This window comes from Bubalus bubalis, chromosome 11 (assembly GCF_019923935.1).
Source record: "Bubalus bubalis isolate 160015118507 breed Murrah chromosome 11, NDDB_SH_1, whole genome shotgun sequence".
Classification (NCBI taxonomy): domain Eukaryota; kingdom Metazoa; phylum Chordata; class Mammalia; order Artiodactyla; family Bovidae; genus Bubalus; species Bubalus bubalis.
Window position 1 is genome coordinate 1,678,336 of NC_059167.1, and position 16,878 is coordinate 1,695,213.

The following is a 16,878-nucleotide window of genomic DNA, read 5'->3' on the forward strand; positions in this document are numbered from 1 at the left end:
TTATCTGCGAGTGGACAAGAGAAGGCCGTTGCAGGTATCGCCAGTCTCCCGTCTATGACGAGGTCTTGTTCCTCGTACCTGGCTGTATATAGGGTCTATGGGACGCGTGGGGAAGGAGTGGGCTGCCTTTTTGCATCCTGCTAGGGGAGGGTTCTACAAGGAGATCAAACCAGTCAATCCTCATGGAAATCAACCCTGAATATCCCTTGGAAAGACTGATGATGAAGCAGAAGCTCCAATATTTTGGCCTCCTGATGTGAAGAGGTGAGTCATTGGAAAAGACCCTGATGCTGGGAAAGATTGAAGGCAGGAGGAGAAGAGGGCAACAGAGGATGAGATGGTTGGATCGCGTCACCGACTCAATGGACATGAATTTGAGCAAACTCTGGGAGATAGTGGAGGACAGGGAGATAGTGGAGGACAGGGACATAGTGGAGGACAGGGGAGCCTAGCATGCTGCAGTCCACGGAGTCGCAAAGAGCTGGATACGACTTTAGCGACTGAACGAACAAGGGGAAGCGTCTAGCGTTTGTCCGCAGAGCCCGGAATCACAACTGACCAGCTCCCTGTCCACCCCTCGCTCCCGGTGTCACTCAGATGTGGCTCCGCCTTCCTCCTGTCTTTCTGGAATTGAAGTTTTCCAAACTGGTAGCAGAAGCATTCTTTGTTGAAATTCACTCCCCTTGGCAGTCCTCCAGGGCACACGGCAATGCCTATTTATTTGATTTAGCTTTTGTTTGCTTAGCCTTGTATTTCGTCTGTTTTGCTTTGTGCGGTTCTTTCTCCCCTCCCCAAATTTTCATGTTTAAATTCTTTGGACTTCATTTCTATTTATTTTACTAGTTGGCTTCATAGTATTGCTCCAAGTTGTTTACTTTAAGCTATCACAAAATGAACAGCCTTAGATTAATCTGTCTTTCCCCACCGAGCCTGCTCCACGGCCTAGCCTGCTCCGACGTGTGGACTAGATGCGCTTCTGTTAATGATTTAAACACAATGGCCTGTGTGGTTTCCCCTTTGTCATGGGCAGATGATACAGCATGGAGTCCCCAGTCCTCTCCACTTACCTCTCTGTTTTACCCTGCATGTTTATCGGCAGGCTCATGTCAGTTCCAGAGAGCCAGCAGTCTGACTTCTTGGAATCCTGTGTTTTTCTCCCCTCACTGTCCTCCTTCCTTCTTTTCCTCCTGTGATGAAGTCTCTAGAGGCGGCTGTCACGTCTTCCACGAGACGCTCTCAAAACCCGAAGTGACGAGGACACTCAGGAGACCCCTGTGCTCTGCAGCTGCGTTGGGCACGCTGTATACAGCTTTCCAGTCAGTGACTGAACCGGAGACCCTCTCTAGATTCTCGGTAACGTTTCCCAGTCCTCCTGAGGCCCCTTCTTGGCCGCGCGGTCCTCACGTCACGCTTACTGAGCGCCGTGCGCTCCCGTCTTCTCTCCGCGCCCTGATCGCTCGAGTAGGTGGCTCTGCCGTGCCCTCCTCTGCCCTCGGAATTCTACCTTTCTTTGACTTGGAAACAAATGTTCGTCTGCCTTGCAGACGCTGGGGATGTGTAAAAGCAGAGAAGACTGACACCGCCCTGCCTTCTAGGAGCTTAGCGCCTAGTTGGGGAGGTGGGTGGTTAGAATCCAAGATGGTCAGTCCTGAAGGATGACTGCAGAGCACTGTGGGAGTATCCAGGAAGGCTGCTGGATGCAGGCAGGAAACGGAAAGCAAGGCTGACTCCAGACGAAGTGATGGCCGATGGGAGACCTGAAAGGTGGAAGTATAGCCTGACAGGGATAGAGTGTGTTCTAAGCTGAGTGTATCCTCCGAGCTGAGTAGGAGAGCGTGGTCCTCTGAATAGCCGGAATCGTCAGCTGTCCTTGTGTGCCTGGCAGGGTGGGGCCGGAAGGATAAATGGAGAGTGATGAGACCAGAGACACGAGCAGGACCAGGTCATGAAGGGCCGTGTGAGGTGCTGAGGAGTTTGAAGTTGACCCTGAGGATAATGGGAAGGCGTCGAAGTGTTTTGAGTAGAGAAGAACAGGATCAGGTGTGTGGTTTAGCGCTGTCTTCCGCTGCACGATGAAGAAGGGAGTAAGATGCAGCAACAGTAGCCTCTGTCTGGATTGGTCCTGGTGCCACGCCCCCGTGCAGACGCGCCTCCTGAAGCCCACAGTGTGTGTCCGGCTCCGCACACCCAGCTTCTCATGTTTTCCTGATTAGCACCGAGGCTTGTCCCGAGCTCCAGCTTCCCTTTTGTAGCTTCCTGTCTTGACGGCCAGGACTCCAGCTCCTGCCAGTTCTTGCTCTAAGGTAACTGTGTCATGCTGGGCACCTCCATGCTGCCATTGCTCAGAGAGTCCACTGCTTTGCTACCAACTTGGATCTCCTGGAGTTTGGGGATCTAGCCTGAGTTCCTGGGGTTCCTTTGACCCCTGAAATTCATCTTTGCATTGCACCTTCCTGCCCAGCCCAACCAGACCAGATTGGGCGTGCCCCCGAAGAATCCTCCAAGCCCTTTGTCCCACAAGTGGTTGAGTAACCCACATCCTCCACGCCGATCCCCTTCCACCCCCGTATAGGGCAATAAACGTGGGGAGGTGGGCTGAAGTCAGATGAGCTGAACTCGACAGGAGACTTTGGGCAAGTTGTCCAGTGTCTCCGTGCCTGTTTCCTTATAGTTGTTAAGAGAACCGACGTCTCAGAGCTGTTTGAGGGATAGAATGAGCAGCTGCATGTACAATAGGCTTCTTGTCCCATCGTGGCACTCACCGTTTATTAATCTAGACTGTCTGAGGGAAAGAAGCAGAAGAACATAAAGGAACTTTGACTTGGGGATAATTTGCCACAGACAAATAGGTATTCATCTTCAAAGTGCCCCACCTCTTCACAGTGGGTACTCAAGAGACGACAGTAATAATGCTATGCCCTGCCCAGTCTGGGTAGTGACCGTCCTGGCTACATTCCAAACCTGGGGTTTTATTCTGTGTTGATTTTGTTCCAGAAATTCTCTGAGTTTTCATGAAATTAAATTAGCTGTGCATCTCATAAATTATGCTTTATTCCAAAGGACAGTTACGATGTTGGCCTCAGCTTAATAGTTTGGGCCTCTTGGGACCCGCCTTTCCTTTGTAATAGAAGAGATAATAACAGCTATAAGTTGATAAGGCAGGAGAAGACAGCTCTGCCAATGTGTTAGTTCACTCCACAAATATCAATACTTGCTGGGAGCCACGTGCGAGGCACTGAGGGGGGTGCCTTCGGGGCTACGGGAGCAAGTCAGATGGGGACCGTCTTTTAGAGACTGACTGTAAGATGAAGTAGGAAACGATGCCTGCTGTAGAAGAATAATTCCAGCCAGGGTCATCCAGGCATTCAGCAGCTGAGTTAAGGTTTGAATACTTCCCAGAAGGAAGGGCACCCCGCAGCTAGCAGCGAGGGCAGAGGGGGTGGCGGGCCTGGCACGGGACGCCACGCAGCCCCGGGTGTGGCCCTAGAGCCAGCGCACAGCACTTGCCGCCCTCAGGCCCCGCCCGCAGCGCTCTGCCTGTCTCGACAGTGGTCCTCCCCAGCCCATGACACAGCTACGGTTACCGCCCCCATTTGACAGATGAGGAGACCACGGCACAGCGTGGCCAAGTCACGTGGGTCAGGTCACAGTAGCTGATAGAGTTTGGGCTTGACCCGGACGGTCTGGCTCCAGACTGGAAACACAGGGAGGCGTCCCCATCTTGCAGGAAAGACTGCCCGTCCCTTCTAGACCCTCCCCACGTGCACCCTGAAAAGGATTTTGAATCTCTTCATCAGTCAGCTCTACTACAATTTATGGATTTCAAAGGAATCATTTTATTTAAGGGCCTTTTGCGGTTCAATTTCAATAGAATAAAGATCTAGACAACACATAAATTTTCACAGTCAAAAACAGAGCTCTATAATCTACGGCTGTAACCCTTTCCATGAACCTATACAAGCTAACTGGTACACCCTTTTTATGAAATTCCCTGATTTCTGACATTTAGTCATAAAATCTTTTGATAAAAAATATAAAAACCTCATACTGCAATACTATAAAATGTGGCTGCATTAATAGCAAAAAAAAAAAACAAAAACCCTCTGTATTTTAGACTGTCATGAATTGTTTAAGCATCATAATGAGAAACATTTATGGCTTAAATAATTGAAGTGCTTGTTTCTCAGAATCCATCTACTCATCTCAACCTTTTGTTAGACCTTCAGACAAATCATGAGACTGACTGGCTTGAGTTTCTCTGCAACTCTTTCTCCTCCATCACAGGGTGATGGGATGTGCATGGTGCCGTCGGCTAGCTGTTCAGGCTCCGCTCTCACGTTATGGGGAATTGACTGAGGCAAGTCTGTTAACCTCCCTGGACCTCAGTTTCTTTCCTAGCTTTAGACACCTTCATTCTCTGTTTCCGTACCTTTCGTTTAATTACTCTTTAAAGACAGATTCCATGAATAGCAGAGTGAGGTCATCGCCACAGTGAACAAAAGGACAAACAGATAGTCTGGTCATCAGGTTCATCAGTCACCGTCAATTTCATCATCAGTTTCATCCAGCAATATTTAACAAATGTTTACTAAGCTCTTACTGTGTGCAGGATAAATGTTTGTGTTTCACTCTCCAGCGTTACTAATAATGACAGTGTTAAATTCTCAGATTTACTTGGAATTTACCTTCTCTCAGTTTCCCCACTGCTAATGTATCCTTCATGGCTACATCATTACTACAGAATCTTACTCTCTTTAATCTTATTTTCTTATACCCCCAACAAACAAAGCAAAGACAAAAACGTTCATCTCAACAGGATCTTTAGTATGTTGCAAATTATTATTAGACCATATACAATACTTTTCTTTCCATTTTTTTCAGTGTAAAGAAGCCCCCTTGTCAACCTGCTGCTTCTTAGGGAAACCCATAGCCATCAAAATATTCACATCTAATCTGGATGGATCAGCTGACATACTAGGTTTAATGGTTTGTAGTGGTGAATTTGTCATAGATTTGAAGACCTCTCCAGGTTGTAAATTGCCCAGACTCAGATGCTCTGGAAATTTTACCAGGACTGCAATTAGAATAGAAGTGTTTTGGCTTATCTCAGTTGTATTGGAAAAAACAAAAAATCCTGACGAGAGGGGTATCAGATAGTCATAAGTTCACATAACAACAAAGATTTATTGGGCAGTTTGTCAGATATGCGATGGACACTAACAGTGGCCAGAACATGTCACTTTTCCAGTGCTCTAGTGCGCGCTGGCATCGCCGCGATTCCACGAATCCTCGCAGTGACTTAGTGAGTCACGCGTTATCGTTGCTCCCGTTTCACAGATGAGAAAACTGAGCTTAGACAGTCTCAAAGTCGCGCAGTTAATGTGCAGCTGAACATGATTCGGGTTGCTTATTGTCGCCTTCAGTTCATCGTGTTCAAATCGAACGTCTTTATCCTTGTCCTCAAGTCAGCTCTTTCTTACTATTCCTGTCAGTGATACCACAGTTTCTTCAGATTCACTCTCACAGTCATTGATTTTTCCTTTTTTGTCCTTGTTCTAAATCCATTCGGTCACCAAGTCCCTTTGCTAGTTCAGTGTCTGTCAGCCCTCTTCCCATCACCCTACCCAGGGCTCTAGGACTCACATCTAAAGTGTAGAGGCTGAAGGCCCATTTTTTCCTTTTTTTATTGAAGTGTAGTTGATTTGCAATATTATATAAGTTTCAGGTATATACAGCAGAGTGAGTCTGTATTTTTGCAGAGTATACTCCATTATAAGTTGCTGCAAGATAATTCCTCTGGTTCCCTGTGCTATGCCACGTCTCCTTGTCGCTTTCCTATGTTATGCATAGTGGTTCATATGTATCACTCCCAGACCGCTTGCCTGCCCCTCTCCTCCCCCTGCTTCCCTGTGGGAACATGTCCTCTGTGTCTGAGGCTGTTTCTGTTTTGCATGTGTGTGCATTTGTGTGATTGTTTTGGTTCCACATAGAAGTGATACCTGCAGCGTGTGTGTCTTCTCTGACTTATTTCATCAGCCTAATGTTCTCTAGGTCCATTTGCGTTTCATTCTTTGTGTGTGCGACTGAGTAATATTCCATTGTGTGTGTGTATACACACCACATCTTCTTTGTCCATTCATCTATTGATAGGCAGTTTGCTTCCATGCCTTGGCTATTATAAACAGCGCTGCTGTGAACATCAGGGCATGTGTGGCTTTTCAGATTGTTGTCTTCATTTTTTCCGGATGTATGCCCCCGCGTGGTGATTTGTAGTTCCGTGAGGGCCCTCCTCCCTGCTCTCCCTGGGGGTTGCCCAGGTCGCTTTCCTGCCAGCCGTGCGCCAGGCCCTTCTTTGCTCTCCCCTCCAGCACTGGGAGGCCAGGCTCTAACTCAGTCTTCAGGTCAGCTAGCTACCCCCTGCCCCTGCTCTCCTGCTCTCACCTCCTTTATATGAACTCGTTACCTGAACCCATCATGCTGTTCTCCCCCGGGTGTGCAGGGTCGCTCCTTTCTGGGGTGCCCCCTTCCTGCTCTGCGAGCCTGGCTCCTCCCTCGGGATGAGATCAGGCCCCCCTCCTCTGTCCCGTGTCCTGGTCAGTCCGCTCCTCAGTGACTGGGTCCTTTCCCCCGAGCTTCCAGACCTCTCAGTTGCCTGCCTCTCGTGTCTGCTTCATTGCTCTCCCTGTGTGTGATCTGTCTCTCACTGGTGCTTCGGGATGGAGACCAGACCCCCCTGCACCCCGCACAACCGTCTGAGTCTCATGTCCTGTGTACACGCATGAGGATGGTAATTTCTGTAGTCATGATAGTCAACCTCTCACATCAGACTCAGGGAGTTAGCAGATCGCTCAGGGATCCACCGAAACCGCATTACTCAGAAACCCACCTCCCTGGAAACTGACCACACGCATTCGCAGATCGAAGTCAGTCGTTTGCATGGATGGCCACAGCCACAAGCCTCTCCCCACCACTGTTGGCTCTGGCCTTTGCAAAGCACCTTGGCTCTGTGGCCATCTGGAAGTTTATTTCTGTCTCTTTGAATTTCAGCTGACCTTCTGACTTTGACCAAAGAACAAAGCAAAAAGTAGCAAGTCATCAAACTTGCGCGTGACCTTGAGAACTCTCCCACCCCACAGAGGATTCCACTGGGAACCATGCCTCTCGCCCCCTTAGCCCCTGAGTTTTCATCCTGCTGCTGTCCAGTCGCTGGGTTGTGTCCGACTCTTTGCAACTGCGTGGACTGCAGCACGCCAGGCTTCCCTGTCCTTCACTATCTCCCGGAGCTCACTCAAACTCATGCCCACTGAGTCAGTAATGCCATCCAACTGTCGTCTTTGAGTTTTTGTCCTACTGTGTACAAATAGGAGATGTGGTTTGAGATGCTTCTTTTAAAAAATATTTTATTATTTGTTTTTTAATTTGGGTATGGTTGCTCTATAATCTTGTGTTAGCTTCTGCTCTACAGTGAAGTGAATCAGCTCTCCGTATACACATATGCCCTCTCTTTGGGTTCCCTTCCGTTTAGGTCACCACGGGGTACTGAGCAGAGCCCTGTGCTGTCCCGAAGGGTCTCATTAGTCACCTGCTTTACATGTAAGATGCTTCTTTAACCACAGTCTTGCTGCATCTTACAGTTCTACACATCAGTAGAAAGGGTCTTAAAAGCAGATAATAACTTGGATGATTGGCCAGCCTCTGATACCATGGTTCTGTTTTGTCTCTCCTAATTTCCTGAATGTAATCCTGGAGTCGCCTCTTGCCTTCTCTCCTACCCACTATATGGAAACAAGCCCTGTGTCTGCCAAACAGCAAATCAGCTTCTCCCTCACAGTATATATTTCACTTCTGTGCTTCTGCTGTATCCCAGTAACATTTTCTTTCATGGAAAATGACCATTGCTTCCAGGAGTATATGACTTTTTTTTTCCAGATTCATGATGTTTTTAAAAAATGAAACTTCATTTCAGATAAAATGATCTTCAGTTTTATAAAATGGAATTTATTTTTATGGTGCTGTGGCTGTTCATCATTTTAAAACCTATTAGTGGTAACAGGTCAGCTTGAAAAATGAGGAGTTTTAACTTCAGCTTGGAATACCTCGTGATAGATTCCAAAACTGTGCCAGTAAAACTGTGTTTGAATGATTCTTGAATTTATTTTTTAGGGGATAGCTTTTTCCTTTAAGTGTGTATTCGGTCAAGCACAGTTACTCAGATTCTAGTCGACACGTAAGACAGCCGGATTTACTTATAACATAGATATATCGTTCTTGGGGCTTTTACTCCAACAATGACCTAAAGTGTTGTGTCTCCTTTTCCTGGCTGAGAGAAGGAGTCGTGTCTTATAAGCATTTTATTCCATACTGTGTTCATATTGCCTTTCACTTCTTACTGATTCTCAGAGTCCAAGAATACCTGCTCCATACTGAGATAGTTCATATCATTGCTAGAAAAGTACAAGGCAATTTGGATAGAAAATAATGTCGATAGCTATAGTAACAGAATACAACTAAATCAGTGCTGACCGTAGAACCAGTGGAAGGCTTTGCTTTTGGTTTTTGATGGACCGGACCGATGTGATTAAAAATATGTGAATGGTAGCCCTCATGTTGCAGTGGGATCCCTTTCTAATCTTCATCCCAAACATTCCCTTGTTTGCGACCCTCCCCCACTTTAAGTAAACTCAATAGTCAGGACTTTGAATTTGGTAAACTAGGGAATACGTTTGTTACATTCTTTGAGAACCCCTTGACATTGAGGGGTTTTGTAGGCATTGAGCAGGCATACTCTCGTTAACTCATCCATCAAAGGGTCCTGAGCACCTGCTGTGTCCCTGATGCCTTTCTGGATCCCAGGGCCAGAGCTGTGAGCAAAGCAGGGAAGTCCCTGCCCTCCAGGAGTTCACGGGTCCGTTGTAAGCAGGCAGACTAACTGCGGAAACAAGCGAGCTCCCTTCAGGCACCACGGGGAAAGTGAAGGCGAGGCAAGGAAAGAACACCTCACTGACAGCGGGACCGGAGGGTGAGGGGAGGCCTCAGGGGGCTCACGTCGGAATAAGGCCTAAATGACGAAAAGCTGGCTGTCGTCTGGGAGAAGAGAGGAAAGCAGTCACAAGGCCCTGAGGTGGGGCTCAGCTTGGCAGGATTGAGAAATTACAAGAAGACCGGAGTGGTAGGGCTGCAGTGAGCACGAGGCAAGATCTGCAGTGAAATTTGAAAGGTATTTTTGTTTAATTAATTTTTGTTGGCATATAGTTGCATTTACAGCAAAGTGAACCGGCTACACGTGTACAGGTGTCCCTCTGCTTTGGATTTCCTTCCCACGTGGGTCACTACAGAGCCTCGGGCAGTTCCCTGAGCTGTAGGGCAGGTCCCGTTAGTTACCTCCTGTGTGTTCAGTGCGTGTGTATTGGTCCCAGTCTCCCAGTTCACTCCGCCCATGGCCTTTCCCCTGTCCATACACTGATTCTCTCCGTCTCCGCGTGCCATCTGCTTATGTTTCTGTGTATTGTAAACAGGGAGACGACAGGTTAGAGAAGACGGTGGAGTCCTCAGGACGCTTCGGTTTCTGAGCATTCCCCGGGTATGAAGTCGTTGTGCTTGTGTGGTGTAGTATCCTTTCCTGGACCTTCACCGCCTTCCTGTGTTTCTTTTAATTATCAGGTAACTAGAGTTCGGCAGGTATTTTCTGAATCCGTGCTGGGCACGAGAACCTGATGAGTCTACTGGGCAGTTACAGACAGGTGCAGCAGAAAGTGTGGCCAACTTTCACTGGAAAGCAGCTGCCTGCATTGTATCTGTTATTTCGATCGCTGATCACCTACCTCTTATTTACTTTCCAACATCTTATTTATCCCTAGGTTACAAATCGTAGCATGCAGTAAGGACTGAATACCTCATCTAAATGTCAGTCATTTGTAATGTTAGCATCTTCTTCATTAGTTCCTCTTCACTGCAGACACAAGACAAGAAAAAATGATTTTGAGGCCAGCTTGTGCATCAGGCCAAAAAGAGTTTATCATTTGAATACCTCTTTTCTGGAGGAAGGAAGTTGTTAATAATTAACAGCTTAATAAAATATATGAAAGTTTTAAAAAAGAAGATGCATTCTCTTCAATGAAGTAGCACAGGTTTGCAGACTCTGTTCTGTTATTATGGTGGTGATTCAGGGCGTCTCGTTTAGCCAAGGAAATCAGGAAATAATACAGATTATCTCCTTTCTGTGCAGCTTCAGACCATATGCAGTCATAATATACTGACTGAAAATTTCCACTGAATTTAACATCCTGGTGATTTATGAGACACTGAAATGCATCGCTTGGAGTAGTTATTGACTCTTCCTTCAGAGATAATAAAAAGATTTTGTTACTTTTTCTTTTTTTAAAGATGATAGTTTAGGTTTCATTCGGGCAAAAGTAAAGTTCTAGAGAGCTTTCCGTGGTTTGCTGCTAGTAATTCCACTCCTTGGAGCCTTGCCTCGCTTTATCCTTTCTGACTCTCACTGATTCTGTGGTTTAATAGATTTTCCTCCTGTTTAGAGTAACACTTTAGAAGCCAGTGCTCCATTTGGTATCCGTCTCCAGAAGGGCAATGCTTCTCCCCACTGGCTTGGTTCCAGGGGGTCTGGGGAAGCGCTGGCCCGCCTGACGGACAGGGCAGGCGCCTTCAGGCAGTTCTCGTAGCTTCTCCGGCTCCTTTGCTTGTTCTCCTGTCAAAGTGTCTGTGGGGTGTAAGTGTGCACACGCGCACGAGTGTCTGTGTGTATCTGAAATACTTGAGGCTGAAGACAAGATCTCTATATACTTTCCTCCCAAACTGAGAAACGAACAATTCCATTCCACACATGGTCGAGAAGCCGCTTGGTTAACCCTGCCTGGTTGCATTTCCCCTCCTCTGCCCCAGTGATAATCACTATTCCTGAATTTTCTAAATCATTCATGTGTGTTTTTATATTTTATGATACAGATTTATGTATTTTAAATAATACATAGCATTATTTTTTTTTAATCTCTCAGGCTGACATAAATGCAAATTGCCTTTTCTCTTATTATATTTTAAATACTCATCCCCCTTGATAGCTTTCACGTATTTTTCCTCACTGTGTAGTATTCTGTTGAAGCCTGAGAAGGCAGAATAACCGGAACTCTCTTTTGCCATCTAGAAGAAATTGGGAAATAGATGCAAGTGATGCAGGGCAGTAAATACATATATCAGCTCTGCATTTGTGAGACAGCTCTGTGCGAGGCATTGGCTTGCTGGAATGCAGCCAGAATTAAATATGTTCACCCTTCTAATCACAGGCTGTGCAGTTAGCCTGGCACCCCCATGGCACTCGGGAGCAGAGTACTGTGTACACGCCCCCTGTCCTGCAATCAGGAGGTTCTTACAGAGAGGAAGGGGAGCACCAACTAGATAAGTCATTTCTCCAGGAGCCACGAGTGAGGAGGTGGAGAGAGCCTGGGAGCGTTACTCCAGAAGAGGCCCCTCAGCGTGGAAGTAGATGGGGAGAAGAAACCTTTCCCCCAGAGCACTTTTTTCCTATTCTGCAAGTGTCCTGCAATTTATGGCTCTGTTCTCCTGGTGACGGACTGATCTGCTGTTGTCACGGATGCGCTGCAGCGGGTGTTCCTGCGGGTGTCTTCTTGTCCACACGTGGGGGCGATCGTTAGCGCACACGTACATGGGAACGAAACGGCCGGGCCGCAGATGTGCGGATCTGCAGCCTGACTCGCTCCCTGAGCGGCCTCTCATGCTCCCAGTCACCAGCGCGTCAGAATTCCTTTCTATCCACAGCCTCGTCAACGCTTGCCACCCAACTCTTTAGTTTTGGCCAAGCTGACGAGTGTGCAAGGGCATTTTCTTACCCTGTGGTTTCCCTGATGGCACTCAAGTTCAGCGTCGTCTGCCAGCCTGTTCTGTAGTTGCCTGTTTATGTTGTTGGGCCACATGTGAATACTGAGTTGTCTCTTTTAATCTGTCGGGGTTCTTTATATGTTCTTAGTACTAATCCTTTCTCACTTAAGTACAAAAAGTCTTTACCTATTTGAGGCTTGACTTTACATTTTTTTTAGTAGGGTGTCTTTTGATGTCTATCTGGAATATCAAAGGGCTTTCTCTTTTAGAGACTTTGACGTGTCCAAAGTCTAAATTTATGTAGAGAATGTGGGTAGTGTCGCTTAAGCACACTGATAGGGTGTTGTGATTTTTTGCCTGTTGAAGTATTTATATTATTTTAGAACAACTGCTAATCTTTCTTCTCTATTTTAGGCAATTTGAACATTGTTTCTGCAGGATTTATGTTACTTTTCAAATTCTTTTACACTATAGAATTTAGTGCTTAGTGTTTAAATCTTAATACTTAAATTATAATGTTTTCTCTCAATATAATTAATATGCTATACTGCAAGATACCTCTGATCTACCAAAAAGCAAATATATCTACTATTTGGAAACTCTGTGTGTGGAATTCTACTTTTTCATTTTCACTAATCCTATGGTAATGCTGTATTAATGCTTCATTCTCTCCTCAGAGCTTGTGAACACTGGTATTATCCAAAAGCAGCTGAATCTGGATTAAATACTGTGCCACTTATATAAGGAAATTACATCACAATTTTGTTAATTCTTGAGAAGCATAGTTCCTTATAGGGTTATAGATTTTTACCAATTCAAAGATTCTTTAAGAACCCTTGGTACAGTCTCTCAGATGGTAAAGCCTCTGCCTGCAATGCAGGAGACCCAGGTTCGATCTCTGGGTTGGGAAGATCCCCTGGAGAAGGAAATGGCAACCCACTCCAGTACTCTTGCCTGGAGAATCCCATGGATGGAGGAGCCTGGTAGGTTATGGTCCATGGGGTCGCAGAGAGTCAGACCCGACTGAGCGACTTCACCTTACCCCTGCGCCCGCCGAGGTTGCGCACTCAGATGGGCGTAAATTAAGGTTGAGACGGGGCCTCTCAGCCCTAGCACAGTGTGTGCTCCGCTGCCGTGACGTCTCAGAAGACCGCGGGGGCTTCCCAGGTGACGCGTCTGCCTGCCAACGCAGGAGACTCAAGAGACCTGGGTTCAATCCCTGGGTCAGGAAGATTCCCCTGGAGGAGAAAATGGCAACCCACTCCAGTGTTCTTGCCTGGAGAATCCCATGGACAGAGGAGCCTGGCGAGGCTACAGTCCGTGGGGTATCAAAGTGTCGGACACAATTAAGTGATTGAGCACACACGCAGAACAGAAAATCATAGATTGGGTGGCTTAACCAATGGAAATTTATTTCTCATAATTCAGGAGACTGGGAAACCCAAGATCTAGGTGCTGGTGGACTCGTGTCTGGTGAGGGCCTGCTCCATGATCCATAGACAGGTGTCTTCTCATTGTGTCCTAATGCAGTGGGAGAAGCAGGGGGCTGTCTGGGTTCCCATCTATGGGGCACGAGTCCCAGTCGTGAGGCTCCACCCTCACGACCTCATCACCTCCCATAGCCCCCACCTCCTAAGACCAGCGCTCTGCAGGTGAGAGCTTAGCATAGGCATTTTGGAAGAATGCAAACATTCAGTCTGTAATATATGTGTTATAGAGTCTTGACTTTACTCTCTATGTCTGTGTAAAGTTGGTATGTATTTTTACGTCTAGATTACCTTGACTGACAGCTTTCAGTGCAGTTGGTTTTTTGTGGAGGCATTTTTTCAGTTACTTAGTACCAGAAGAGCAGTGTATCCGTAAATTAGCTCCCATAAACTGGCTCTATGGAAGTGGTAGATTCTGTTTCCTTCCTTGTTTAGCTAGTGCTTACATGCTAGTCTTTCCAGCAGGTTGTGTAAGTAAGTTGTGTTACAGCGAATTATTCCACAGTGGCATAGTAACCGTTTTCATACACTAAAACCATGGTGCGCTAGTTTAATATGTAAACGTGTAAGTTTGTACATGTGCGGAGTTCTTTATGCTTTTTCCACACATGGATATTTTTATTCATTAAAAGCAGTGTGATTAGTGATAAAATGAGTACATTCAACCTAAGAACTAAAATATCATCATTAACTCACGTACACCCATGCGCTCCTCCAGCCTGGCTTCCTGCTTCCCTCCCTTGAGAACTGCTGTCCAGCGTTGAGCGTTTGCTATTCTCCTGACTTAAAAATACATACATACGTGTGCAAGCACACACACCTGTGTATTTTCCTAATGGTGAATTTTCCTCATCTTGTTCTTCAGTCACTATGTCATGTCCAGCTCTTTGCGACCCCACAGACGCAGCATCCCAGGCTTCCCTGTCCTTCAGTATATCCTGGAGTTCGTTCAAACTCATGTCCATTGAGTCAATGATGCCATCCAGCCACCTCATCCTCTGCTGCCCTCTTCTCCTTTTGGCCCTCAATCTTTCCCTGCATTAGAGACTTTTCCAATGAATCGACTCTTGGCATCAGGCGGCCAAAGTATTGGAGCTTCAGCATCAGTCCTTCCAATAAATATTCAGGGTTGATTTCCTTTAGGATGGACTGGTTGGACCTCCTTGCAGTCCAAGGGACTCTCGGGAGTCTTCTCTAGAAGACTTCTTCTCTAGAAGAACTACAATTCAAAAGCATCAATTCTTTGGCACTCAGCCTTCTTTATGGTCCAGCTCTTACATCCATACATGTCTACTGGAAAAACCAAAGCTTTGATTAGATAGGGCTTTATTGGCAAAGTTATGTCTCTGCTCTTTAATATACTGTCTAGGTTTGTCATAGCTTTTCTTCCAAGGAGCAAATGTCTTAATTTCGTGGCTGCAGTCACCATCCACAGTGATTTTGGAGCCCAAGAAAATAAAATCTTTATCTTAAAACTATTAAAAAAAGAGTGTCAAATTTTGGTCTTTTGTGCCTTGTTTTTTTCACTCATAATATATTTCTAATGTTTATTCCTGTTTTGTGTATAGTTATACTCATTTTAAGTATATTTAACATCCCACTGCATGAATTTACCGTAATGTATCTACTTTCCTGTTGGTGAGCGTTTGGTAATTGCCACAGAAAGTAATTCTGTTTATTGTTGCTATTACTATTGGTACTGCCCGAACAATCTTATATCCTCACTCTTGGTAGCTGTGTGCAAGTGTTTTTATTTGATATGTACTTAGGTTATACAAATATTCACTTAGTGCCAAAATATTTTAATACCAAATGATACTTCCAAATCATTTGTGTTAATTTGCACTCCAGTCGTCAGCGTGTGAGAGAGTCTGTTGACCTGCGTCTTCTGCAGCACTTGGTATTGTCAGACTTCTTAGGTATGATAACTCATGTGGGCTTGATTTAGTAATGATTCACCTATCAGCTCGCTTCATGTTTGTTACATATCTGTATATTGCAGATATGTCCATGGTTTTCACCCACATGTTTTTCTGCTGCATTTTCTATTGATTTGAACATGTTTTTTTATATATGTTCTTGGTACGTATATGTTGTCAGTTCACAAATATTTTCTCCCAGTTTGTGGCTTGTCTTTTCGTTCTCTTCAGGTATGCCTTTTGAAATATAAATCAAATTTAATTTGATTAAATTTGTGAATTGTTTGGTAGTAGAGTGATAGCGTCTCATTTAAGAAACCCTTCCTTATCTCAAGTTCAGAGAAATACTCCTGTTTTCTTCACAATTTTTAAAGTTTCGCTCTTGAAAATGAAGCCCTAATTCTTCTAGGGTTGGTTTTTTAACTGTCTGTTTGGCTGCGTTGGGTCTTAGGTGTGGCACGGGGCGTCGTCACGGTCTCACGTGGGGTCTTTCACCGCAGCACGTGGTCCTCTAGCCGTGGCGTGCAGGCTCTTAGCTGCGCACGGCAGGAGGGGTTTTAGTTCCCCAGCTGAGGCCTGGCACCCATATCGCCTGCGTTGCAAGGCAGGTTCTTAAGCACTGGATCACCAGGGAAGTTTCTAAAGTTGGTTTCCGAGTATGGCTTAAGGGTGTGAGAACCCAGTTTCTTTTTTCTTTGTGGATAACCAATATTTTTAGCTCTCCGTATTGCCTGTGCCTTCCTCTCTCTGCAGCTCTGCCACGCTGCCTTTGTTCATGGATGTTCTATCACGTTTCTCTGGTCACTTAACCTATCCCAGCACCAATGCCGCAGCGTCCTCATAAAGGCTTACAGTCTGTGGCGCGAGTCTCCCTCCTTACTTCTCTCCTCAGTGGTGTGTCGGTTATGAGCTCTTTGCTTTAAATCCCAGAACTGGCTTATTGAGCATCAAAAACCCCATTCACATTTTAAGTAGCATTGCATTGAGTCTGGAGATTTTCTGGGGAATTGATGTCTTAACAATATTGCCTTCCTACCCGTGAATATGGCACGTTTCCCGTTTAACTCTGTGTTCTGAAAAGCCTTCAGAAGCCTGTGCACTTCCCTGCACCATCCTGCTTCCAGCATCGTCGTCACGGCCCTGACGTTCCCACTTCACGGAGCACCCCGGGGCTTCCCTGTGTGCCAGGCCTCATTCTTCACTTGGAGTTCCGTCTTCCCACCGACCTCATGAGGTGGTCCTAGTGATGTGTGATATTTTACACAGGACACTGAAGCACACAGAGGTTAATTGACTTGCCCAAGATCCTGCAGCTAGTAAATGGCAGACAGGCGGTTTAGTCGCTAAGTCGTATCCAGCTCTTGTGACCCCGTGAACTGTAGCCCGCCAGCCTCCTCTGTCCATGGGATTCTCTAGGCAAGAATACTGGAGTGGGTTGCCATGCCCTCCTCCAGGGCATCTTCCCGACCTAGGGACTGAACCCAGGTCTCCCACATTGCAGGTGGGTTCTTCACCAGCTGAGCCAAGGATGCCTAGATGTAGAGTTTGTGCTTTTAGTCACTGCTCTATATTGCACATAGGTTTTCCTGTGCTTGTGTTGGATTTATTCCTACATAGTTATA

General features: G+C 46.1%; 1 protein-coding gene across 5 annotated transcripts in view; it reads left to right on the top strand.

Moving 5' to 3' along the window:
* EFCAB11 (EF-hand calcium binding domain 11) overlaps window positions 1–16,878 on the top strand; it is a 170,143-nt gene that overhangs the window by 48,604 nt on the left and 104,661 nt on the right. Inside the window, exon 6 of one of the 5 annotated variants that reach the window (XM_044924637.2) lies at window positions 1,206–3,993. The exons of the other annotated variants lie outside the window; for them this stretch is intronic. Coding sequence (XP_044780572.2) covers window positions 1,206–1,659 — 454 coding nt within the window. The 3' untranslated portion in view covers window positions 1,660–3,993. Of the gene's footprint in view, window positions 1–1,205; window positions 3,994–16,878 lie in introns of those variants that run through there. 5 annotated transcript variants of the gene reach the window in all.